General features: G+C 47.2%; 3 protein-coding genes across 12 annotated transcripts; all 3 read right to left on the bottom strand.

Moving 5' to 3' along the window:
- Nucleotides 1–2,240: 2,240 nt before the first annotated feature.
- On the bottom strand, nt 2,241–8,099 carry ube2g2 (ubiquitin-conjugating enzyme E2G 2 (UBC7 homolog, yeast)). The gene is made up of 6 exons (XM_062456768.1): nt 7,934–8,099; nt 7,629–7,664; nt 7,443–7,488; nt 5,348–5,466; nt 3,991–4,131; nt 2,241–3,367 (listed from the first exon to the last, which is right to left on the bottom strand). Exons 1-6 carry the CDS (start codon nt 7,974–7,976, stop codon nt 3,255–3,257), a joined length of 498 nt encoding a protein of 165 aa, XP_062312752.1. The 5' UTR covers nt 7,977–8,099; the 3' UTR covers nt 2,241–3,254.
- Nucleotides 8,100–8,494: 395 nt separating this feature from the next.
- prkag3b (protein kinase, AMP-activated, gamma 3b non-catalytic subunit) lies at nt 8,495–14,143 on the bottom strand. Of its 7 annotated transcripts, none has more exons than XR_009929738.1 (14): nt 13,759–14,140; nt 12,919–12,964; nt 12,619–12,731; nt 12,405–12,486; nt 11,550–11,608; nt 11,411–11,456; nt 11,261–11,315; nt 11,052–11,178; nt 10,715–10,880; nt 10,572–10,609; nt 10,188–10,334; nt 9,915–10,105; nt 9,429–9,565; nt 8,495–9,176 (listed from the first exon to the last, which is right to left on the bottom strand). XR_009929738.1 is itself a non-coding variant. In XM_062456764.1 (14 exons), exons 1-14 carry the CDS (start codon nt 13,774–13,776, stop codon nt 9,167–9,169), a joined length of 1,068 nt encoding a protein of 355 aa, XP_062312748.1. In that variant the 5' UTR covers nt 13,777–14,142; the 3' UTR covers nt 8,495–9,166. The 7 variants fall into 7 exon arrangements, 4 of the variants coding, with proteins under 4 accessions (XP_062312748.1, XP_062312747.1, XP_062312750.1 ...); XM_062456764.1 differs by having other exon boundaries at nt 9,429–9,495; nt 10,012–10,105; nt 13,759–14,142; XR_009929737.1 differs by lacking the exon at nt 9,429–9,565.
- Nucleotides 14,144–16,094: 1,951 nt separating this feature from the next.
- On the bottom strand, nt 16,095–25,410 carry ttll4 (tubulin tyrosine ligase-like family, member 4). Of its 4 annotated transcripts, none has more exons than XM_062456761.1 (19): nt 25,044–25,410; nt 22,772–24,304; nt 22,581–22,657; nt 22,310–22,373; nt 20,676–20,794; nt 20,202–20,312; nt 20,046–20,122; nt 19,586–19,780; nt 19,069–19,151; nt 18,832–18,960; nt 18,609–18,731; nt 18,409–18,507; nt 18,142–18,276; nt 17,903–18,040; nt 17,501–17,597; nt 17,175–17,385; nt 16,985–17,052; nt 16,854–16,900; nt 16,095–16,753 (listed from the first exon to the last, which is right to left on the bottom strand). In XM_062456761.1, exons 2-19 carry the CDS (start codon nt 24,229–24,231, stop codon nt 16,537–16,539), a joined length of 3,450 nt encoding a protein of 1,149 aa, XP_062312745.1. In that variant the 5' UTR covers nt 24,232–24,304; nt 25,044–25,410; the 3' UTR covers nt 16,095–16,536. The 4 variants fall into 4 exon arrangements, with proteins under 4 accessions (XP_062312745.1, XP_062312744.1, XP_062312743.1 ...); XM_062456760.1 differs by having other exon boundaries at nt 22,772–24,297; XM_062456759.1 differs by having other exon boundaries at nt 22,772–24,294.
- Nucleotides 25,411–26,195: the final 785 nt, after the last annotated feature.

Below are 26,195 nucleotides of genomic sequence, written 5' to 3'. Positions count from 1 at the left end.
AGTTGACTTGTTGGATTCACTTGTTCCCAGAAGACTAAAGGTTTCGCATTGATCATTTGATCCCTTTACGACGGTAATGAAGAATGAAGTGTGTTTTCAAACCTGAGACAGCGATAGAACATTCCCTCAGCTCAGAAGAGGGTCCGTCCTTCTGAGGACAGAAGCTCCGCCGGCTCTCCAGTGTCCCGTTCAGATACACATGTCTGCGACAGCTGATGTTGATGGTTCTTTGAAAGCTGTTGAGAGACCGTCAGAAAGCATTTCCTCTTTTCCACATGGTCTCTCTCTCTCTCTCTCTCTCACACACTTTCTGAGGGCTTCTCTGCTCTTTGATTTCTGTTTACGTTTCTGTATCAGCATGAGGGAAAAACATGACATGTTTGGACGGGAAAATACAGTAAACGATCAGGGAGCTGACTGCCATTGGAGTGACTGACTACACAGTCACTAATGCTAGGATTAGCACCACCTCCTCTCTCATTATCCTCTTCACATTATTGACACCAGCACACGAATCAACAGTAGCACGGTGGAAGCTGGGAACCATAGCAACTTGAATTGTGCTGTATCAAAGGTATCAAAAATGACCTAGGACCGCACGGTGTAATTATTGGGCATTAAGGTTTTCATGGTGCCATTGCTTTGCAATGTAATGTGAAAAAGGGAAGTGTTTTTTTATTTTCTTCGGGAGACTCCCCTCACCTGAAGTCCAGAAGCGGATTTGCCAGCTGCTTCTGTCATCCCCAGTGTGAGTATTCCTCTGATCTGACTGCGGTAGTTACATGATAAACTGCTCTGTGTGGGGGAGGTAGTGACGCTCTGCACAGTACTGAACATGCTCAGCCTATCTGCCCCGGACTGATGCGGGGGTGGCCAAAAGCCCCTCTCATCTCTGTTTTCTTTCTGGAGATAAAGAGACACAGTGGTCTTTAATGTGTGAGAGAGAGATAGGCTCTGTGGGCTGGGTGATAGGCACAGCCTGCGTCCCGGAGCACGAGGCAGCCTGGCCGAGGCCTCAGGCACCAGGCTCAGGTGTGAAGATGGATTGGGGAGATACAACACGGACCTGTCCATCAAACCCCAGCGTTGGGGCAGACTGGAGGTGAGCGGAGCAGGAAGCTGGATGTTTCATCCCTGCCTCCCTGTCCTGTCCTCTGCCAAGGAAAACAACCTCATAATCTGCTGTCCCTTCATCTCCCTGTCGGCTGTATTTCTGTCCGTTACTCTCAGGGTTCAGTGCGGAGTCGGACCACTCCATGGCCCTGGACAAAACGTCTCGCACAGTCTCCCCTCGTGGTCCAAAAACAAACATCTCCCCAAACGGTTCTGCAGAAAGATTGAATCAAAGCTTCAAGCAAGTCAGGGCAAAATACAGGAAAGGATGGACAGGTAAAGGAAGATGTGGGTCAAATGGCTGCCTGAGGGGTAGAGTACATTATATTCTGCAACTCTGTCTCCTCAAACCAACTCCAGTATGTAAGAAGGTGACTACATCCTGCTCTGTGCCCTGATCAGACCTTGCTCTCTGGCCCGGGCCAGTCTGAGCAGGCCGGCTGGGAGAAACAGCTCTAATGATCTGTAAACACTGCTGTAATGGCTGGGCGGCTACCCTGACAGCCTGTAATCACCCCAGTAGAGGCAGGGCAGGAGACAAGCCCCACTTATTACCACAGGACAGGACCCAGCCACTCCAGGTTGCAGCTGCCCCCAGGCACTGATCTAGAGTCAGTTAACCCTGACAGTCCCTCAACCTAAACCATTGAGAATGAGGATAATAAACTGACCCCAGATCAGGAACTACGGTAGACATTGTAGCAGCACCAGTGGTGTGTGGTGATTACGGTGCTCCAGGAACCAGTTTTAGTCTGTAAACTGGTCAGAGAGGTGTGTTATCCGCAGAGCAGAGGACACTTGCCTTATCATTACTCTTGGCTCTACCAAACCCTTCTGTAGGACAGCAACCTTTGACCTCAAGAAATACCCAAGCTCCAGTCAGTCTTCTGGCTATGACATCGTCCTCTTTGGTCAATCCACAGGTTGAACGACAGTGTCAAGTACAGGCAAGGTCGTGACCCTTTGACCCTGTGATAAGGCTCTAGGTTGACATCCCCAAAGCGTAGTTCGAGGTAAACCTTGTTTATACCTTTAAGGGTTGAAAGGTCAAGGTCTTTCAGCAACTCCTTTCTATATGCTGTTATGTTGATAGTTGATGGTGTGAAAAACTGACACATCAGACATACTTATAGTCGACAAGGAGTCTCTTTATTACCCCTGTTCACATTACTAATGAAGACACTACTCCTAGTCCAATGCTACTCTCATGGTAACTGTCAGCCATTCTAACAGATACACGGTGCAAACAGGAAGTTGACGATGAAGAGAGGCTTTTCATCATTATGAATGAGGCAGTAGCATCATGGGTACACACAAGTCCAATGACTATCAAAACTCTAAAAGAGACACACAAGTAACAAACATAGCCTAAATAAACTCTTCCCCTCCCCCCAGACAACATTGTCAAATGTTCCAGATCCTTCCCCCCCCACCCCTTCTACAGTTCTGTGGCATAGAAAATCTTGATGTAAAATATTTGCTGAATTCTTCTGTAAAATAGCTGTTTATGTTCAGTGGGTGTTTCTTGGGCATGAAAGTGACAGTAGCTAATTTCTAGCTTTCAACATTACTGCATTCACCTCAATACATATTGAAGTCACTGGTGTTATTGCCAGGTGACATGTTCTATTCCATGCAGCTTGAGGAGTCCTCAAACACACTACATCACTATAAACAATTCTAATATTTCAGTCACAGCACCACTATATAGTTATGTTGCGAATAAGTGGCATTCTGGACAGTAGTAACATTGCTTAAAATATCCTCCTTTGGAAAAATAAAGTGCTTCAAAGAGAGAGAGAGCCAGAGAGAGCCAGGAAGAAGAGAGAAGACAGAAAGGGAGCGAGCGGAAGAGAAGATAGACAGAAGATATTGAGAGAGAGAGAGAGAGATAGAGAGATAGATAGATAGCATGATGATGATATAAATGGTTATCTGAACAGAATGGTTGTGGAACACTGACGAGGTTGGGACAAGAACAGTCCAAGACAGTGGAGTCATTTGCAGTCTCCAGTAGCATCCATAGTCAGTTCGATTGTCACTGGCGTCTCCCGGCAACAGATTTGTTGACAAGCTTGTGTGAGGGGAAATGGGAGCGGACCAGGCTAGGCAGAGCCAGCACGCTGAGGGAGATGACGTCATTAGAGGCCCAGCGACTTGCGGACGATCTGTTGGGCCAGGCTGTAGAACTGTTCTCTGTCCTCGCGCCACATCTTGGAGGCGTCCACGTTGGCTCCGCTCTCATCGTTGGGCTCTGCAGAGAGGAGAAGGTGGCAGAGAGAAGGTCGGCATGAGAACACAGTCCATTTAAGACCACTCCCCTGCCAATCATCAGACCATCAGGTCAGGACGTTGGAATAAGTATGCATTGGAAAAGTGTGTGAAGGACAGAAGGAAGGTGTTTGAAGGAAAGATTTGTTTAAACCCCCTTGTCCCGTGTACAGAAGCTCAGTTCCTCTCCTCCCTTGTGCATGTAAAAGGGCCAGGAATCAAGCTATGTATTATTCTGGAGAGTCCACCAGGAGAGTATTGAGATGCGACTGAGGAATGTGCCCGGGGCAGGGAGTCTGCAGGGTAGGATCTACTGCAACGGGTCAACTCCAGCAGATGGAACTCTACACGGTACAGCTTCATCCTCCACACCCTTAGACCTGTCGCCACCTCCATTCTCACAGCACATCTCTTTGTGTGGGACTGACATCTGATCAGCCCGGGTGACAAACGGAGCACAGAAACTCCCTGGGGTTGACCTCCTAATACTCTGACATGTAGACATCCACTGGAGCCCTCGAGATCCTTCACACACGCACAATGTGACTGTGACAATGGCAGATGATACATACATCTGTAAGTACACACACACACACACACACAGACCTGCTAGCATGCTGACTACAGAGAGGAGGATCTTCTCGACGCTCTGCACGGGGCTCCACCTCTCTGCGCTGCTCTCGTAGCCCATGGGGTCGTCACCGGGAGCGTGCAGGATGGAGATACATACGCGGCCATCTGGGTAGACTGGAGACCGGGGAGGAGAGAACGTTACTGAAGGCAGTACAATGTACACGCACACACCTGAGCAGTCATTAGGAATAGACAATGTAACTCTGCTGACAGATACAGATGCAGGTCTATTGAGAGTGAACCTCCTCATAGGCAGACAAACAAGCAAGCAGACAGACAGAGACCTGTGCTGGGTCCATATCAAAGCCAACTGGTCTAGCGCTCCAACAGCCCCTCAGACATGCAGCGGTAGATTGTTATCTACAGCCAGGACCAGGCTGTGGCCCTACCGCTCTGCCAGGCTTGCCACAGATAGACAGGCACAGGTAGGCATAGATATGGATCCGGCCCTGCCATCTGATAGCTCCTCCATCTCTCAGACCTGCCAGGGCCACCAGACTGATAACACCCTGCCAACAGGAAGCCCCTTATCTGACCCCCCCCCCCCCTCCGTCGGAGCCCTCAGATACAGTACACCTTGATGAGGAGTGTAACAGTAGCAGAAAAACTAACCACAGGGCTCTCACAGGGCCATAAGGGCTGGGGGTATCTGGTGTGTGTGTGTGTGTGTGTGTTAAACCACTCAAGGATTCATACTGAAATTCATTCGCAACCACTTAACCACTAACTGGCTGTAGGCTAAAAAGCCAAACAGCTATTTTATCGGCTCGTTCTCATGTTGACCAAAAAGACAACCACTTACCCAAGACAAAGCCGGAAACACCACCTGACTACACAACAAAACACAGACCATTTCTCCCAGCAGTTGTCTGGCTGCATGCCAGACGAGCACAATAGCGGGGCCACGTTATAGTGTGTGCGTTCATGTGCCGGTAGTTTAGCTCACACATCAGAGAAACATCAGAGGCAACACGGACACCTAGTCCTTTAATCAGCTGCACTGAGCGTGCTCCAAACCCCCTCAGATCAACGCACACCGTGCTCTCTTATTTACAGCCCAGGTCATGGGACCGGCCTGGCCTGGGCTCCACAGAGAGGGCACCAGCAACATAACACACACACACTAGCATTCTCATCCTCCCCTTCTCCCTGACATCAACAAAGGAAACTGGAGATGGATGAATCACCAATACTACAATAGTGTGACATTTGAAAAAAGAAAAAAAAAGTGTTCAACAGTGGCTTTTAAACTGTTGAGTTACACACACGATTCTCTCCATTTCTACTTCACCCCCAGCCTAGTTGATACTGTGTATGGATTTCCACTTACTGTTGGGGTGGAACATCTCGCAGGTGAACCTCATCTTGGGGGGGCTGAGGGGGTAATCTGAGGGGAAGCTCAGGATGGCAGGAAACACCCCACCCTCAAAGCAGGTGTCTTCAGGACCCCTGGGGAGGGAAACGCACACGTTATAAAAGAGAAGAAACTAAGACTAAAACAGTGTGATACAGATCGTGCTATGTCACACAAACATGGTCTTCGCTCCCTATCCAGCCAGCCAGGCTGAGTATCAGATCAGACCAGGAGAGGTGGGCTTATGAGAGGGTTAGATGATGCTCCTGTAGTGGTGGCTGTCTGGACCTCCATCTAGTGTCCCTTTGTCTCTGTCATCACAAAATGAGATGGGTTCAGAAGTAGTTTACCTGCCCTGGGTTAGGATTATACAGGGTGTCATGCTTCACATAGGGAGCACTTTTTACAGAACCTGGTGTATGGATGATGTAACAGCTGGGAAAGACAATGAACAAGGTCTATATAGATATGAGGAAAGCAAGTGAAGACGTGATAATGTCTGACTGTATCACATTTAGTCATTTAGCAGACGCTCTTACCCAGAGCGACTTACAGTAAGTACAGAGACATTCCCCCCGAGGCAAGTAGGGTGAAGTGCCTTGCCCAAGGACACAACGTAATTTTGCACAGCCTGGAATCAAACCGGCAACCTTCTGATTAACAGCCCGATTCCCTAACCGCTCAGCCATCTGACCCCTACTGTACCATGACATTCTATGAGCACCAATTGGCTACTGTGCTGGTCATGGAGCCCACAGTAATGTATGATTTGCTCTTGTACTTGATATGTTGCCAAGTAGATACAGATGTAAACAGTGTGACCAAGACAGATCCCCAAAACATCTATAAAAAGAACTTCATGTTCCTTTTTGCATACCGTTTTGGCCTGACAATCAAAACCTGTCTTCTGGAAGGTATGAATCATCGACATGAGAACACCATGAACAGTTTTAATCTAATTTCCTTAAGAGTTCAAACCTGGCTGGCCCGTCAGACCCACTTCCTTGTTTTGATTGGCAAAAACCATAATCACTTAAACAAATCCCCATCTGATCTTTCAGCTACTCATCAGCTGATTTATGGCTGCTCCTGCTTTATCTCTCCCCATCTGTGGAACCTTGTGGTCCGGCCGGGTGTTCAGCGGGACAGTCATGAGTGTCTATACTCAGGCATATGTTTTATATCTTGTGACCTGGTTTCCAATCCAAAATCTCAGGCAATCTCATCTCTGAAGGGCTTTGAGAGTGGCAAACAGCTGTCACGGAACGCTGCTGCTCCTGCTCTGTGTGTTTATGGTTATGTGAGCTGTGGAGGTTTAAGTATCAGGGGCTATTACACCATATGGAATTCTAATCTCTGTCCCTCTCCTGGTAGCCTGTAGCCCAGGCTGTAGCATAAGGCGTTGGGAGACTCCAACAACAGAAGTTAGCAGTGAGGAAAATTACAACATGGAGGATAAAAAGCAATAGGGGCCTACCATTACAAAAGTAGGGCTATTGGTTAAGGTCTGTATGGTACCCTGTCATGGCTGCAACAGTAGAGCTCAATGGAGTGTTTATATCTTTATTAAGAAACCAAGGTATCTGAAAAGTATCCCGTTATCTAAGGCTCTAGCTAAAACTCAGCATTGAATTTTGATTCAGTTACTGAGTGAACATAAACAAAAATGATCCTGTTGACCTACACGTGTAGTATATTGCACAACCGAGTCAGCATTTAGTTGTCTAGCTATGTAGGATCTAGCAGTCACTGCTTGGAAGAGGGACACCTAGAGACCAATAATCTACAATACAACTCGTTTAAATCAATCATTTAAAGGTTTGTTGTTGTATTATTGCACAATTCTCGGAGTCTACTAACAAAGACCTCCTCTGTCTGCCTGCCTGATTAACAGCTTTGTGTTGATGTATTAAACACCAAATAGTCTAAAGGAAATACAGCCAGTGTGCGTATCCAAGAATTCTGCATAGAATCCTACTTTCTGGAGCAATCATTGACTATATGGTATTTGTTACAAGACATGAGGTGATTGCTTTTACTAACCTACAACCTAATATTGCTACAAACTTACATAATGAGTGCCTCCCATTCAAAGAAGTTTTCTTCATTTGCCGGACCTACAAAAATAAAATACATAATTACATGAGACATAACCCTTGTTAAAATAATGTGTAATACGTGAAATGTTTTCATTTCAGAATGAACTACTGTGTTTGTTGAGCGTTAAAAATAACTACTGTAGCTGCGTATCCCTTACCAGCAACAATCCCCTCTGGTGGATTCAATGTCAGCTCTGCAACATGGCATCGTAAAGAAAAACACAAATATAGTTTGAGTCATAGCATGTCAACTTGTAATTAGCTCTGCCAAACAACCGTCAAAAAGTTAGCAAGTGAGCTAACTGGCTGATTAGCTGGTGGGGGTTAGCCTAGCTTTCTAATCTGATGACGAGTACCTAGGTAAACTAGCCCCTTTAGGCTAGCGCAATATAGCTATCTGTCAAATAAGGTAGCTATCTTACAGTACTGGCTAGTTAACAAAACACTGAAGCTGCCAACTCACGCTTATACTCAGCCATCAGTCTCTTCAACGCCGTGCCAGCCATTATATCGAACTCAAAATCTTAAAGTAAACACAATCTTGTGATTTTGTTGACAACGCAGCTGTAGACAGCTGACGATCAACTGCTTGTGTGCGCACTACTTCCGGGTTGGCAGTTGACGTCATGGGGCCGCTGACCCTTCCACTCTAGTCTTGCGAATTGATTAAAATCAGGAAACCACTAAAGTAAAACACATCGACACATTGAAAAGTCGACACATTGCAGGTATGAAAACAAAAGGAAAGCAATACACTAAAACACATTAATAACATGTCTGAATACCTTATGTCCTGTCCAGAGCCATAGAGAGTTGATTGATAGTGGTGCTGGCTTTGGAGAGGGCAGGGATGGTAGTGCAGTTTAACTACTACGTGTCTGCTCACACAGGGTTGGTGGGAAATGAAAGGGCAGATGAGGTTGCTCATCGACCTAGTGTCCTGTCTCCCCCTGTGTTATCCCGTTTCTCCCCTTTCCAATGGTTTGGTTGCTCAATAACAAATCTCACCAGATTTTTCAAAATATGTTTTGTAAGTTGCCTTTGTTTTATTCTCAAAACATACAGAAGCATCAATATATGATCCATTGTTGAAGATGCTTGTAATAAACATTTTTTTTTTATTGAGAAATGAAAAAGATGTGGAAGGAGTAAAGTAAATGAAACATTGTTATTTTCTTTGTGGACAAACGTTGTCAGGGAAAAAGAATTATTAGTGAAGAAGACATTTGACAAACATCTACTGTTCTCACCGAGCTACTGTAAGACTTAAAAATAGCATTGAAACTAAGAAGTTACTGAGGAGTCAAATACAAGCTCAGCTTCTACAAATACTGCACATGTTCACAAACTATTTTAAGTCTAAATTGTATACACTTAAGAATCATCACAACAATATTCATATCCGATGTTTGCAGCGGTAAGTTTTGTCACTTGTTGTCATGTGTCAAGAACTATGAAACATAAAATGACAGTGCACGTTGATGAATAAAAATGTCTGAAGTTTAGAAATGTAATCAGAAATTCATAAATAAATACTGTATAGACAAAAAAAAGTATAAAAATGAGTACATTTTGGCAATTGAATTATTTCACAATGATTTAAAAGACCATTGAAGTGTTGCTGAGAGTGAGCAGCAGGACAGCTTCCTCAATCATCTGAAGCCTTCACTCGTCACTCGTCACTTCGCTCGACCTCTCAGAAATATCTACAGAGAAAAAAACGATGATAGCTTTGGTACAATAGCTCAAACGATTAGACTATTAACGTAAATATCTTTCATACAATATGTGTTTTTGTCGATGAGAGGGAAGTATTGCCTCATGCACTGCACTGGTTTCAATCACACTAATGTGATCGTCAAAGACCAGCATTCATACAGAAACATCCAGAAAGACTTTAGAAAAGCAAAGTACAGCCGGCAAGGTAAATGCTATAAGCAAGAATCATGGATACAAACATTATTGGTTTCAAGTCATCTTGTGGCCAGCAGGCAGGCAGGCAGAAGGAGAGGTGGGTCCCTGTGTCTATTTTATGAGGGGGGTGGGGATGTCAGCGTTTGGACAGGCAATGCAGAGTAGATGGGTTATCTCAGTGCTAAAAATGAACAGAGAAAAAACCCTTTGGGGCAAATTGAAATTCACAAACGGAATTTGAATTCCCTTTAAATATTTTGTAAAGTAACATTTGATACCAACACTGGCATTCACAGAGAATAAGCAGCAGGTTCAGAATAGTGCCACAGTGAAGTTCCCCCTAAACGCTGGTCTAGGATCAGTTTGCTCCTAAAGGCTCATTTACAAACATATGATTGAAGAAAAATAAACTGACCTTACATCAGTGTCTAGGGGGGCGGGGGACTTCACAACCTCAGGAGAGGAGAGGGCAGCCGGAAGTGAAAGACCAAGAGGGCGAGAGGCTGACAGGGTGAAGGGTGGTGGCCTACCTGGGGCTGGGGGCTGGGAAGGGGAGGTGGTGGTGATGGAGATGCTGGAGGGGTGGAGGGCACCCCCACAGGTGCTAAGAGAAAAGAGCATCAATACCTGCCGGGGTGAGAACCAGGGCCTGGAGCAGGTCAGACAGCGACACGATCCCCCTCACCAGGTCCTCGCTGTCAACCAGCACCAGACGGTGAACCTAAAGGGGGAGGAGCCTAGCTTAGAAAGTGTCATCAACAGATAAGGGCTGCAGCTTATCGGAGATCTCAGAGCAGCGCTACCTCAGCTTCTGCGATGCGGTCTATTATCGTCTCCAGAGTCTCATGGGGGTAGCACTTCAGCACCCCCTCCACGCAGCACGCTCTCATTTCAATCACCTCCCGCATCGTCAGGTTCAGGTTATTGTAGTTCTTCTGAGCTGCCAGGTTCTACAACGACGACAAACTCCTTTTAGGACTTGACACTGCCCCAAAGTGGTACATATTTGAACTGCGCTTACAAAAATGTTCACATTTCCAAGTGCATACATGGCCTTTCTGCCTGGCAAAGCTACCGCTTGGGGAAGTGTAGTCAGTGTGAATTTCTCTCTGATCAGAATGCCTGAAACTATTAACCAATATACCTGTGTGTCAGTGTGATTCAGTGTTGCTTTGTGTTGGACTTACAATCACATCAAATCTGGAGTAGAGTGCCACCACTTTTCCTGCAGAAAAAGTTCATAGAAAAGTCAGGGCAAGGCTGTCAATCAGCTTAAACTTACAAGCTCAGCTCACGTTAAAGAAAACGCACAGGGACTTCCTCCAGATACCTTTTTCATTGACAACAGGGAGGGCAGAGACCCGCCGCTCTACGAAGATGGCGAGAGCGTCGTACACTGTGGCTGACTCCTGCACAGTGGCCACTTTCTTAAACGTTCCAATGTCCACTTCTCCAATCCGCTTCTGGAGAAAACGTGGTTTGATGATCATGGATCCCTAAGAAGAACCAGCCAAAGAACACAGACAACAGTCAGGTCTTAATGAGCATTGTCCCTGTCGAATAAACCACATGAAGCACACTTCTGAGGAAACATTAAGAAGTTGACAGTTTTTCTTGGGTTAGGATCAACATTCGAACACATCAAGATTGGTTGGAAAAGCTCTTACGAAGAGGTGTAAGAACTTGAGGATGCGTTTATGTGTGAGAATGTGGAGCACGTTGCCAGACTCTGGATCAATGACAGGCAGCCTGTGGATCTTGTTCTTCAGTAGAGAGTAGATGGCATCAAAGAGGCTTGGGAGAGGACAACAAGTACAGTATGTTATCAACAGGGCCCGATTCTGATGCATTCAGTAGAAACCTGCGTAGGAAGTACCTGGATTCTGGAGTGATGCTGATTAAAGAGTGGAAGGAGCACTGCAGGTACACCTCTAGAGCAGGGGGAAGACAGCACAGTCACAACAGAATCTGCAGAGAGATGTTGAGATGTGATGGCAGACAGAAAAAGGAAATGAGACTCGCTCACCTCGCCAGGTCTCAATCTTGTGTTCCTCCAACTCATAGATCTGGACCTGGAAGACGCCAAAACAGATATACAACATATGCCACTTATGTTCAGTAAATTGTCTGTTTTAAGATATTCTATTCCATTTATTTTCACTCACCAGGGGAGACTTGTAGTATCGGTGAAGAATGTTAATGAAGTCTGTGATGGTCAACATACCTGCAGAGAGACGACCACAAGGTAAAAAGTCTGTCTCTCTCGCTCTCTCTCACACACACGCACACACACACCCACACACAATCTGCCGCACCCGTTTCTACAGGGGTAGGGTGTGTGTTATTAATAACCCAGGGGAGAGTGTGGGGGATTAGATTGTCCTGCCAAGCAGACACTGGGGCCCAGGTGCTACACTAAAGTTAGAAGTTTGGCACCAATCTTACAAGTCAGAGGCGATTGGACCAGGCCAGTCAGGTCATCCTAACCATTCCAAACCCGGGAGGAAAGCCTTCCGGCTCCTTCTGGCTCCTTCCTGATCCTGTCTCATTTCTACTCCTACCTAAGGGCTCCTCTGGGTCCTGCAACAAGGCTTTATAGACATGTTTGACACATGCAGAGCTTTTAAGGAAATTGTGTATCAATATGGAGTTGTTTTCTATCAATTGTTGGGCACACGTTTGAATTATTTCATCCAGACTGCAGAGTAAGACTAGGCAGTACTACCGTTGTGGTAGAGGGGGTGCTAGAGCACAGAGAAAATGCTGTCATTTACTTCCATCTACATCCAAACACCCTCACAGTCTAAACCCATACCTCAGCACATTCCCTATGAGTCAACCACTATAGTTTCCGGGTATCTGGCTTGAGTGGTGAAAGCTGAACCTGAAGCAGAGGTTTATGGGAATGGCTGTAGTGATGTTACCAGGTGTCTGTAATGTGAGTCTGCCTCATAGTTGACCTGTTGGACTTTAAAGGTTAAAGGTGTTTGGCCTGTGCATGTTCCGAATGTCTGTCTCACCTACGAAACACTGCAGCTTGCTGTCCCACAGAGGCGCGGCTCGAACACCGTTGGCCACCAAGGCGAAGAAAGCTTTTTTCACCTAAACACACACACGCACACACGGGATGGAAATGTGTCCCAAATGAACACACTGAGAGGATTTGGATAGGAAGGGAATTTGTGTGCTTCTTATTCAACTTTGAGATGTTTCATGTCTCGTATAAGTGTGTACCTGCAGCGTCGTGTCAAAAATGACCAGCTTGGAGCTGGTTGGAATGGCATCGTAGCAGGAGTGGTTCATCATGAACTTCATGTAGACGTTGGCATCAGGGTCTGCGGCTCGGTCTGCAAAGGGGGGGCAGAGGGGGGGCACCCTGCTACAGGTCCGTCAGTCTGTCTCAGTGGTCTAACACACAGATACTCATCTCTTTCTGGCTACTGTGATGGCGCAGAGACAAACCCTAATCCACATGGGGGAGTACACTCTGACACGCGAGCAGAAACACACACACACTAAACACCCGAGAGTTACCTGTCTCCTCCTTCATAGAGAGCTCATCCTCCTCAAAGAAAGGGACCTACACACAGAGAGAGAACAATCATGACCAATTCAGGTAAGTGAGAACCCCTTCACAACTACATCTACAATGATGGAAGAAGCATTGAGAGTTGACAGCTTGTGACTCAAATTAACAGGCTGTATTTCTGACTAAAATAAACCCCTAGCAAAGCTGGGGGTCACAATGAGGCACAAGGCCGCTGATCTTTGTTAGGGTCGAGAGGTCAGAGGTCAGCTCACAAGCTGGCAGGCTACATGCTCAACGAGGACTAGGTCAACTCTGACAGCACAATGATACTCCCCATATAGAACAGGAAACTCCATAAGAACCAACGAGAAGTATTTTGAGCCTCGTAGCACATCAACTCTTTTCACTGATTTTGACTGTATTAAATGTAGTAGAATAGGCAGCATAGAAAAGAAGGGTAGGGATTGTGATTAGGTATTTGAGGCAAATAGTTAAAGCTTTGCAGCTTGAAACTTGTCAGATGCATGGTGCAGGACTGGGATTGTGACACATGGCTCTCCCTGACAACATAACTTCTCCGGTCTAGAGCAATCTACTAAACGGACTTCCTGATTTGTAGTGCACAGCTCTGTTATAGAAATGCTCCATCCAGTCATTCCAAAAGACGCTAAATCTAGTCTGCTTCTTATCACACCCAGCCTCTTATTATAATCCACACTGCTAAACAACACAAGCACATAGGCAGAGCCAAACAGTGTTCTGTACTCCAGTACACTGACAACAAGATCTACTATGACAAGACACCCACAGCACCAAGGACAGGGGGTCCCTGCTTCATGCCTTACCTCAGGTAGAAGCTCCATGTCTGGGGGCTGAGAAGAGGCGATGCTGGGTGGCTGGCTGGGTAGACAGGGAGACTAAAACTGGCTGTGTCTGTCACGTCCTCAGCATGATCCAACTGAGCTCCAGTCTCACAGAGAGACCAAATCTAAATTGGGCATGGGGGACGGTCAAGGCATGCAGGCAGGGGACTGGTCAGACGGGGAGAGGGAGTGGCACCTGCTACTGGACAGAAGAGAGAGAGCAAGGGAGAGAGAGCAAGGGAGAGAGAGGCGTGGCGAGTGAGCGGCAAGTAAGGGAGAGAGAGGGGTAGGGGGAGGTGTTGAGTGTGTCTGTGTACACAACATGCCTTCAGTCATGGCTTAGCAGGGAAGGCTACAGGGCTCGGGTTAGCAGCGCCCATCTCATCTGCCCAGGGAAGGGGACAGGAACGATTTTCAGAAGGACATACTACAAGAAGCAGCCATTTTACAACCCCAAACTGTAAGAATGATGAGTTCATATGGATGCAGTTTGGGTTTTCATACCTGAGTTGTCAGGGAAATCTTTTCTCAAGTAGTGCACAGAGTCGCTGGAGTCGAGGCAGTTTATTTCTTGCGGCATGCAACAAGGAGACAAGTCTGACGCGGTGTTACAAAGTGGTCTGAAGACTAGTCTCCATGAAAACCCATTTATACAACACAGTTCTCAATAGTCATTGGTCCATACACAGATATGCAACTGTCCCATGTCTCTTCTTTCATTGGCTCCCCTGCATAGCAGCTGTCTAGCTAATAGATCCTGCGCTTATGTGCGTGTGTCTGAGTGGGGAACTACATCTTCAGTTTGGAGTGGATGGAGTTTGACCCTGGTTCCAACACAATATGGAGTTTGACATCTGTTTAGCTTACTTGATGAGTAAAAAATCTTTACATGCTAAGTTAGGGTAACAGTCAGTCTGTTTAAGTAATTATCAGCATGTCTAACTTTATTTGGGGGGTTCCTTCTTTCTGCACTCTAAGATATGTTGTACAAAAGTATTATTTTAGCTTGCATAACACGCACGTAGAAATATTTCTAACAGTGTCTATACTCAATTTGACCTGAGGAAAGGCTCTGTACACATTGCTGTCACACACACCAGCTATCACCCACAAGCCTTGGCTGGCATCGTCTTAAAAGCTGTCCATCCCTTCGGCTGCGAGGAGTTTCACTGGGCCATTACAGATGATGCTATTTTTATCTCTGGTGACCTGATGAATGTCTCTCTGCTCTCATATCCCTCTTTGCTCACTCAGCACATCATAGACAAGACCCTGGACAGCAGATTTATGCAACACTGGCAAGAGGGAATTCAACCGTATGATTACAATACTGAGAAGCTGCAAGACATTTACCAGGCTGGTCAGGAATGCTTCCCACAGCAGGCGGAAACACAATACCTCCTCATATCACAGAGGAAGGCCAGCGAACACACATTCATTATGGGATGATTCTTATTATTATACTTACACATTAACGTCATGGTAATACACAACAATCAGGACACCAGATATTAAGAGCTTAGATGGTGAATACCGATCACTTACAGTCTAGTATGTTAAAGCAACTGCCATTCCACTGTAAAGTGTTTCTAGTATTGGTTACACAACACTCCCTGTGTATGTGTGTGTATATACACTTGTGTCCAGCAGCATTCCAAACAAAGTCTGTCACAACAGTCAACTGGGGTCAACTTTTACCCAGTGTCCTGGATGTCTGTGTGCGTTTGTCTCCGAGTTCCTGTCAGCTTGAACTGAATCCAAAAAAGAAACCAGCAAAAATGTCGCCTGTGAGGTGAGGTTGTCTGCTTGATTCTTAGTGAAAAGACAACACACGGAAGCAAGTGTATTTTCAAATGTCAGTTTTTAATGTGAAAACTTAAACCTGAGCAGTTACGTTAGCCCTCAGTTTGGGACTACCAATTGTTAATAAACGTTAAGAAATACCTCTTTATCGATTTATTTAACAATGAAATTCTGTTCAAACTTCACATGTACTCTAGATAAGGACCAGGATGCAGCTACCAGCCCTGCAGAAGCAAGGCTGAAATGTAAACACACCTTGACAGGCGAGATCTGATTGGATCGTGTCACTGCAACAAGCGGTGGGTGTGTTCAGCAGGCGCGGGCGCTGAGGGGCAGAGCTGATAGGAATAGAGTGCCTGGAACAGCCAAGCCTCTGGAGAATTAATGAAGCACTGTTGTCCTATTGCGGTCAGTCCTCTGAGGGACAGTCAGTGCGTGGCACCCTGCTGAAAGCCACCCAGACGCCAGCAGCCTTGGTTGGCCCCCCCCACCCCACTCCCCAAACCCTCCCACCCTCGCCAACGTTACCGCCCCCAAAAAGTCCAGCTCAGCCAATCACACGCTCCACAATATGGAAAAGCCATAAGAACACTCAGTGATTTAAAACAGTCATTCATTTGGCCAATAATTCACACTACACTTTTCACTACACTATAGCCCTCTGTCCAATCCCTCTGTCTCTCGAACTCCACATAGCAGCAGAGAACAGCTGTAAGGAACGGCAATATCCATACCCGGAGAAGAGACAGGAGAACATAGAGAGAGAGAAAGAAAGAGAGATGGAGGGGGGAGCAGGTGTGGACCTGAACTCTTGTTAGTGGTTAAATAACACACCCACATTTCAGCACCTACACCCTGTCTCCTAAACCAAGAAATGGCGTGCTTTGTGCAATTGTTAGTATGGAAGCCCAAGGGGACAGGTGCCAACAGTGTTGTGGTGGAGCTCTGGGTCACCACTCATATAAAGTCTTTGGGTGGCAGACTCTGGGTAAAGATGGGGCCAGGGCTGGGGCTGGAGCTGGAGGAGCGGCTGAGGCCGGGGCTGGAGGAGCGGCTGAGGCCGGGGGAGTCCATCAGACTGATGTCAGGTAGGCTGGAGGTAACAGACTGGATCTCCCGGTCGGAAAAGTCATCGTCATCTGGCGGGAACCTGCGACTGTGGCTCACCACAACACTGGCACACAGAGACACAACAGGGACTCAGTCAGCATGAACTTGGCGTACAGCAGAATCTATGATGTGGTGTGTGTTTGTCTGAGAGAGAGAGAGCTCACCTGGATCTGCTGAGCTCTTGTCTGGGAACATAGCTGCTCTTGGACCACTAAGAAACAGCATCACCAAGAGGTTAATGCATGTCTACCATGTGGTAAATGAAAGGAAAAAAAACACAGACAACGATACTCACTATGTGTGCGGGATCTGAGGTGCCTAGATGAACTCCTTTCTGACACAGTGTCTTCAGCAGATGGATCCCTAGACGCAAACACCAACCTGCAATTACTGTGGAGCTCCCTTGATCGAGGGGCTGCCAGACCATGAGGGGAAACACCCACAAATGCATGAGAAAAAAAAAAAACACACACAAACACACACACCTTTGCTCTCGTTTTGGCTGTATTTCTGCCCCCACTGGTCGAGGAGGATGTTGAGGTAGCGCGAGTGCTCGAAGAAGCGGAGGTAGCGAGACGAGGTGGGGGAGGGGAAGATGCGCTCGAAGTCTCCTTTCCGACACAGCTCGTCCTCCGTGTGGGCCAGGACACGCACGTCATCGGGGGTCAGCACGTCCAGCACGGACGAGAGCAAGGCCTGACGGCAGGAGAACACACATGCCACATCTCTGTACAGTGGTCATCGCACAGGCCTGGGATGTAGAGCGCTCCATGTGCCACCAGTGTGTGTGTGTGTATGTGTGTGCTTGTACCTGGTCTGTAAAGCGCTGGCTCAGGTAGAAGGCTCGTTTGACTTTCTCATCAGTAGACAGGTCAGATCTGGATCTCTCCCGTGTCCCTCCACACACACTACACACACACACACACAGTCCAGCGCATCAGAAAACACACACAGTAGGTGCCAGAAAAAAATAAAAGAGTAAAACAAACAGATGGAAAAAGGGGGCGTAGGGAGGAAGAAAGAGAAAGAAACGGACAAATTCAGTATTTTATTTTATAAACGTCAGGAATAAATCTAATATTGAGTGTGTCCCTCCGTGCTGGAGGACATTCAGGGTGCTATGCTACAGTCTGACCTGCTGGAGGACAGTCAGGGTGCTGTGCTACGGTCTGACCTGCTGGAGGACAGTCAGGGTGCTATGCTACAGTCTGACCTGCTGGTGGAGCTGGAGGCACTGCTGCAGGACGGGACCACGTCGTCCCTCTGAGGAAGAACGAAGCCGGCCAGGTTCAACACGTCCCTGATCATCTGACCCTTGATGGCCACGTCCAGAGCTGTGTTCGAGTGGAGGCTGGGGAGAAGCAGGGGGATGTTAATACACACACAATAATGACACACACAGACACACTCACACAATGGTCTCTCTCTAACACACACACACACACCGTGTACCTGGGTGAGATGTTGACTTCCAGAACCCAGGGTTTGAGGTTCTCGTCCAGCATGATGTCAAAGCCAAACAGCTCGTGGCAGCTGTATGGAGAGCGTAGGTGCATCTTCACCAGGCTGTTCACGTACGGATCTGACCTGCAACACACACACACACACACACACACACCTTTAGACTGGACCCCTACAGTCTCTTTCATTCCTCTTTTTCTTACTAACACCCAAAAGACTGACAACCCTTTCCGCAATGCCATATCCATGGGAACTTACGCAATGATGGTTTTGATGACAATGTCCTTGATCTTCTCCCAGATCACAGTGGTGTTGACCCCCTTGGAACCCAGGTACTGCCAGAGTGCCTTCAAGGCCCTGTACAAACACAAACAGAGACACACACCGGTTACAATCCAACAGTGAGTCACTGCTTGGTATCCCATCATCAGCCTGGGTCTCAGAGCCGGTCCCCTCACCACTTGTGTCCCTGACAGGCCGTGTTGTCACTGTTGCTCTGGTACTCTGAGTTCTTCTTGTTGACGCTGTAGTTGGTCAGGTGCATGAACTTGTTCCCCAGACTCTTCGTGGAGGAGGAGTACCTGCGGGGTGAAACACGCAGAATGTTACCGGGGGGGGGGAGGGCGGTGGCCAGGCCCTGGAGCAGACTATGGCAGTGTCCCTGGTGGAAGGGGCTCTTACTTGCAGCTGGCGAAGCGGACCAGGCCGTCTGAAAAGATGTAGATCCTCAGGGGGTCGTAGGAAGACACGTACACGTAGATACGCAGGTCAAACTTGTTCCCGCTGATGAGGTAGGGCTTGTGCAGATACCTACAATACACACAATACCAACTTTAGTTCGCCGAGCTCCAAAACAGACCATACACTGACCAGAGTACACACCCTGTTAATGACAAACACACGGCGTCCAGTGCTTACTTCTGGACCAGGAGAGGTCTCTTGCGAGGCATCTGGCTCCACTTGTGGATCACCTGGATGCCGATCCCCCTGGCGGAGGCAGGCTGGTGATGAGAGAAGGAATCTGTCAGCAACCTGTTACCATGCTCCAATACCTACCGCACTATAATGTCAATGTGCTGATGCATGGAGGGGAGGAAAGGGAGGGATGGAGAGGAAGGAATGGAGAGATGGAGAGGGAGGAATGGAGAGATGGAGAGGAAGGAATGGAGGGATGGAGAGGGAGGAATGGAGGGATGGAGAGGGAGGAATGGAGGGATGGAGAGGGAGGAATGGAGGGATGGAGAGGGAGGAATGGAGGGATGGAGAGATGGAGAGGAAGGAATGGAGGGATGGAGAGGAAGGAATGGAGGGATGGAGAGGGAGGAATGGAGGGATGGAGAGGGAGGAATGGAGGGATGGAGAGATGGAGAGGAAGGAATGGAGGGATGGAGAGGAAGGAATGGAGGGCTGGAGATTGATGGACAGACATGTGTACCGGTTTAATGATCCACTTCTGCCGGCTGCTGCCGTCCTCCCAGGCCTTCTTCAGCTGCTTGATGTCCTGCGGCAGCACAAAGGAGCGCGGGAAGAAGCCAAAGTCTCTCTTGCCGAAGCGCGCCTGCATCTTGGACAGGTTCCTCCACAGGCGGTCCTTCCTGCCGATCTGGAAGGACCCGGGGAAGTGGTTCAGCTGCCGGGGAGGGGAGCAGAGACACACGGTCACACCTCCACACAAGGACTCGTTCTCAAACGTGGGTACGACAGATTTTCTTTTCTTTTTTATAGAACTGAGGATGCGGCCGATAAACATAATTTTCTTCATAAGAAGTGATGGGAGGGGACAATCTGCAGTTTCCCCCCCCAAAAAATAAGTGGGTGTATACATGTATAATCTACACCCTTAAACTTTGCTGTCTTTCTATTCCATAGGTGCAGATGCCGATTCTTTTCCTCACCTTCTGGTATTCTCGAATGGCCTTGAAACAAGGAGACTTCATGTGATGACCCCAACACCCCAGCCAGTCATGGCTTCCTACAGTCACACAATAAAGGCATTTCATTTAGAGTCTCTACCATCGCTACCAGTTTCACAAGGGCGTGCGAGAACTCACTCTTGGTGACTTTGAAGTTGGACCGGGTGATGGTGTTTTTCACCACGTTGGGTGTGACCGAGCTCATCTTCCATTTCAGGAGGTGTCTCTGCTCGAGTGGCAACAGCTCCACTGCAGAACAGAAACACAATACAGCTACAGAGGCATCTCACTACCAATGACCATAACAACTACAGAAACACCACACTGCAAAACCAATAAAGAAACACCACTCTATTCTCTCAAGCTATAGAGGTACCTGCCTGGACCAATTGTCACTACTAAGCATTTCGGTCTAATGTAGATGCCTTTCAGTTTTAGCAAGTGTTCAGGAAACCAGCCTAAGAAATCGTGTGTTACTGGAACTTTACACAGAACCAACAATCCTATTGACACTATGTACAGTAGTTGTAGTGGTAGGATCCCCTGTGGAATGTTGTGTTGGAGCTGTCATGTGGTGTCTGCAGTGTCGGAGGCTGTAGCTCCAGGACTGACCTCTCTCGTTGTCGGTGCTGAAGTACAGCGTGGGGGGGATGTGGGGGAACATGCTGGGCACCAGAGCTGGCTTCTCCTCCCTCTCATCCTCCACCTCGGACGACATTGGCTCCTCAATACTGACACACACAAAGACACCCGAGTCAGAGAAAGACACAAGAAGGCCTTGGGAAGAGGGGTTGATTGGTCGAGATACGCCCAACTAATTACAGCGTAGGTTTAGAATGACAAGCGATTTCAATCATGTTATACAATTACAACATGAGTAGGAAACACAGCAATGTCATCCAGAGACAGTGAGTGGACTATTTCTGTCAGGAACCAGAACTCTGTTAGCTACAGCCCTGCCACAGCCCCGTGTAAGACAGACAGAACAGTGAGCAGTTAAAAAAAAAAAAATGCTCTTTTTCTTTTACGTGCTCACAGTTCTGGCTGTTTTTTTTTTTTTACACAACTTTGAAAAAAGTTTGAACCAAAAACTTCACGTTAAACCGAGTCACCTCTGATTGCTTTGATACTGTTGAAATTGGACAGAAAAGCAGTAGCATACCTACTGCTTAATCATCCATAACAAGGACAAAAGAATACAAGCGTACGCAAAGTTAGCATGAAAGTCGTCCTTGGCACAGAATCAAAGCCATATCTTCTGGACGGAACACTACTTACCACACTAACGAGTAAACAAGAATATATTATCTAACAAACACCACGACAGCTACTCTTGTTGACGGCAACAACAAAAAAAAAACAGGGTTCTTGGGTGACCCGTCAGGAGAAAAAGAGAACTCACATGACAGTCATGAAGGATGGGAAACGTTATCCTGGTCTCGTCTTCAAAAAACACCCGTCTTAACTGACAGTAAATCCCATTGACTCTGACCTGGAACTATACTCTACTCTACGCAGCCTTCAGCTTTGAGGTGAGGGGAGTCAAAAAAACCTGCAGCCCGATACCTATCAACTATTCACCCGGGACGTCATGCTATGACAATGATCCCACAGGCCCAGCACTATTTGGTCACAGAATCACGTCCCCCCCCTCTGGCCACTATGGAAGGGACGGTCCCACTCTTATCAATGATTGACAATTGGGAGACCTTTCCACTAGCCTCTGTGCTTTCAGTCTTTTCAATACCCCCCAACTGCCAGAACAATAATAAAAATTTCAATTCTCTCCTGGGTTTTTGTGGTTAGCAGGGAGATGTCAGGTGTTGTGGTCAGGGAGGTACATAGAAGTGGGGTGAATGGCTCTTCTACAGAGATCTAGACACAATGGAATGAAAACAGGGCCTGACGACGATCCTTCATCCATCATCGGATGTCTTGATGTGTGAGACCTCCTCACACTGACCTTTGTTGTCCAAAAATCATTTTCAAGTTTGTAACACGGTTAGCCCTTTAGGTTCTAAGTTCTCTCTTCAGTCATGGTTTATCTGGTACAAAACATGACCTACATGACCCTGCTATCCAGCATCAACATCAGTTCAAACAGAACATCTTCCCTGAAAGCCAGACAATGTTTTCCAGAATATGATTTAAAACATGAGAAGGGGGACATTCCCAATTACAACATGTAGAAATATAAGGCATGTTAATCAAAAAGATTCCAACAGCAGAGACATGAGCAGACTTACTTAGAAAGGGCTGACATGGAGGCCGTGGACGAAGAGTCATTCATGGAAGAGCAATCAGATCCATCTGGAATACACAAACAATATTATATTTCATTGCCCCATAAACTCTGGTATGGTAAAGACTGGTAGGTGCTAGCCCCATACAATAAAAAAAAAAAACTTGAACACTACAAACGCTGTTTCACAAGTAAATATACTTTGGCCATAAAGTGGCACGATTATTAACATGTAATCTACCCAAGTGTGCATGTTAACAGGCTGTTAGCATTACCCTCATCACTGCTGTCCCCCTCCAGAACATCCTGGAACTCCCCGTCCTCATCCTGCAGCATGGCTACACTCTCCAGGCTGAGGACAGAGAAGAACACTACATTAAGACTTCCATATGGTAACAAAGCAGGAATATCAAACACACATCACAACACAGCACAACATAGACCTGTCAGGAGACTCACAACTCACCCTGAGGCATCACACTCTGTAGGCAGCCCTTCCTCTAGCGGTGGGGATGGAGACGGTGATTTGGAGGGGCACCCCTCCCTGGTGAGGTGTATGGCAGATATCTGAGTGGTCACTGAGCCCACAGAGGGTGTGGGAGGAGACCCCAACACTGCGTCGTCAGACCTCTCCTGGGTGACACTAGGACTAGCGCTGGCCTGGGTAGTAGGAACCTCTGGATTCAAGGCTGGGGAGGCACACGTCCCTGTGGTGGAGATCTCCCAGGTCTCCATGGGCTCCACAGAGGAGGCCTGCTGGGCCGTGCTGGTAAGGCAGAGTGGTGAAGGTTTGGCTGGGATACTGTGACAACTAGGACTGAGGTTGGTAGCTTTGGCATGTGCACTTTTTTCTCCATTAACAGCTCGACCGTTTACAACGCTCTTGTTCCTAGCATGGGAGACTGTGCTCTGGGTCAGTTTCCTTACAGCTTCGGTGAACACCACCTCCGAGGTGACCTTGTGGATCCCTCCAGTAGGACGACCTTCCCCTCCATTGGAGGTACAGACCAGCGCGTGCTCCTTAACCCCTTCCATGTCTGCTGTCACTCCATTCTCAAACTTCAATGTGTCGTTGAGCCTCCAGAGGTGGTCCATTGACACATCCTGGGAAACAGTTTGAGCCTGCAATGGCATAGTAAACCGCGTTTTCCCATCCCCTGTGTCACCACCTTGGCAGAAGGATTGGGTAAGCTGGGGGGGCACAGGCTTGGTCGGGTTCTTGGTCCCCTGGCGGGGGCCGTGACTAGGACGGGAAGGCACTTTAACCCTGGTGGTTGTGGTGGAGGTGGGCTTGGTGGTCGCCGCTTTGCCGTGGTCTTTGAGACTCACGCTGCCCCAGGGGGAGGACTGGTTGGTGGGCATGCTGCTTTGAGCTGCCTGGAAAGGTACCGGCGCACCAGGGGAAGAAGTCTTAGATGGGCAAGGACACGTGAGATAGGCACCACTTGCTGCAGGCTGGGGAGAAAAGGCCCTTTTCCCCAAAAGCCCAGACCTCAACTTGAATAAATCCAAATTCCAGTTAGGTCTGGGATTATTCTGTACAGTTGGCTGCTGTGTGTTCTTGGAGACAGGAACACCTGGTTGAGTGTGTCCATTACTAAGCACGTTAGCACAGGTGGCACATGCACTAAAATGGCGCTCAGCGTGGTTGGCTATGAGAGTGGCTGCAGGCACAGATCTGTAGGCACGTTTAGAACAAACATGAGTCTCAGAGGCACAGTAGGGGGAATCTGTATCCACGCTCAGCTCATTAGGCTGGGCCACATGCTTACAGTGAACTGAGGAGCAGAGTTGGGACTGGAAATGGGTTTGTTTCTTCTCAACAGGGTCGAAGGGGACGTGAGGGTTTGCAGCAGATTTGACTCGCACAGTGAAAACTGGTTGGGAGGTCTTCTCATTCAGGTCTTCCGCTTCACTGGAGGCCATCAATTGCCATCATACACCCTCCCGGCATGGGATTTGGCAGACACATCAGGACCACTGGGGGCTCTGCTTGGTTCTGAAAAAACAAAGGCAATGCCTAGAGTTAATTGACACTGAAATCAATTCATATAGGTCCACATAATATTTGGACAATCAATGCAACTAGCTAGCTATAAATCCAGAGTCTAGCTACATGTAATATAATGAAAATCTCATTCATTATATGTCGCTAAAGTATCTAGTGCGACATCTATCTTATCTATCGCTGTGCTACTAGGTGATATGTCACCAGCCCAAACAGCCATGTGGTAAAAATGTGACAGCTAGGAAGCCAAGTTAGCCAGCCAAGCTATTCAACAGTGTCGAAATTGCTAACAGTACAGTATGCTAGCTAGCTAGCTAGCTATCTCTAGCTAACTGTTGGAATTTTTTTGCTGACTTGTCACCGGGGGAAAATGTTACCTAGCTAGTTAACTTCTGAGTTTTATTTGAAAACTTGATAGGTAGCTACACTGACAAAATGTCAACTCCAATATCCATATAATGGTGTAACAGTTAGCCAGCTGGTTTACTGAAACCGGGCAACAACGAGGCTGCAGTGACGGGGCCTTACCAGCTGACTAGCTGGCTATCGAAAAGGGTTAATGCGTTAGCTTAACTCCTAGCATCTGGTATCTACAGGAGCGTAGCCTACTTAGCTGGTCGCGCTGGTTTTCACAAGCGTACATTACCAGTCACTCAATGTCAGAGAACACACTTTTACAGAATACCAAATACCTACGTAATCAGTTGCAACTGAAGATTCAGTTTCTTACCTCACTGAGTCCGACGGGTGACAAAACTACACGGTGCATTCCTTTGCGGTGTGTCTGTCTACCCGCGCTGACAAGGGAATCCCTCACGCTGGCTGCTGCTGCGTCCCCCTAGCAACCACAGACGCGGAGGCGACTTTTACTTGGGCAGCACAGGTCAAACATAAAGCATTTTCTGAAGCCACATAGCCTATTGATTAAGAACAAACAAAAACCAACAAACATGCCAGACTAGGATATATTTCGAGTTTAGTACAGCATTTTATCCACATTGTAACATTTTACATGATTCCACATGCTCAAGCCTCTCAATGAATCCCGCACAAACAAGACTGCAGCTGGGCTTTTAAAATAGCTTAGTGACAGATCTGAGCTCTTCATCAAAAAGAACCTAATCCACCTGGTCATTTGACACTCTTTTACAGCAGAAACACGTAACCAAACACCATCTCACACTGAGTGAGGATTAATAATGCATAGTGACAAACCACTTCCAATTCACACAGAGTAGGTCATTCTGCGATGACTCAGCACTCATGATAACTGACACATTCCACTCACAGTATATACTTAGGAATAGGAGTCCCAAACCAGCGTTATATTCATATTTTTCTTGATCTAATGTTCGAATGTGACCCATCCATTGCATGGGACATGCATCACGGAGAGAACTGTTTAAAACACCAGGCGATGTAAGAGATGCAATTGAGACCTGGGCATCAGAGGTCACATATTTTGATAGGCCTAGCTGTCGTCAAAATATGTGACCTCCCTGTTACATGGATGAAAATGTCTGACAATCCAACCAAACCATGTCAGGTGACTTTTCTCCTTGGTATGTAAGCCTATATCCTAAATTTTGGGGGTGCCACAAATGTTAAATAGCCTACATTTTGGTTCTAGCAGGGCTGTAAAATGTGGTGGTTTACACAATGGGACAAAGTAACACAAGGCGGGCATGAACTGGGTTGATAGAACGCACAGAATGCACTTCCCCAGAGCCATAGAAGGACTTCCCAAAGCGTTCCATTAGCTTGCACAACGGTGACCCTTAAAGGATTTACGGGGAACTGCAACGTACGCTCTTGCATGCTTTAGCAGCTGAAAAGGGTAAACAAATTAAATCAAAAAGTCACAAACCCAAGAATGATCAAA

This window comes from Osmerus eperlanus, chromosome 3, assembly GCF_963692335.1.
Source record: "Osmerus eperlanus chromosome 3, fOsmEpe2.1, whole genome shotgun sequence".
In the NCBI taxonomy this organism is placed as follows: Eukaryota; Metazoa; Chordata; class Actinopteri; order Osmeriformes; family Osmeridae; genus Osmerus; species Osmerus eperlanus.
Note: the sequence above shows the minus strand (reverse complement) of the source record. Positions and strands in the feature narration are given on the sequence as shown.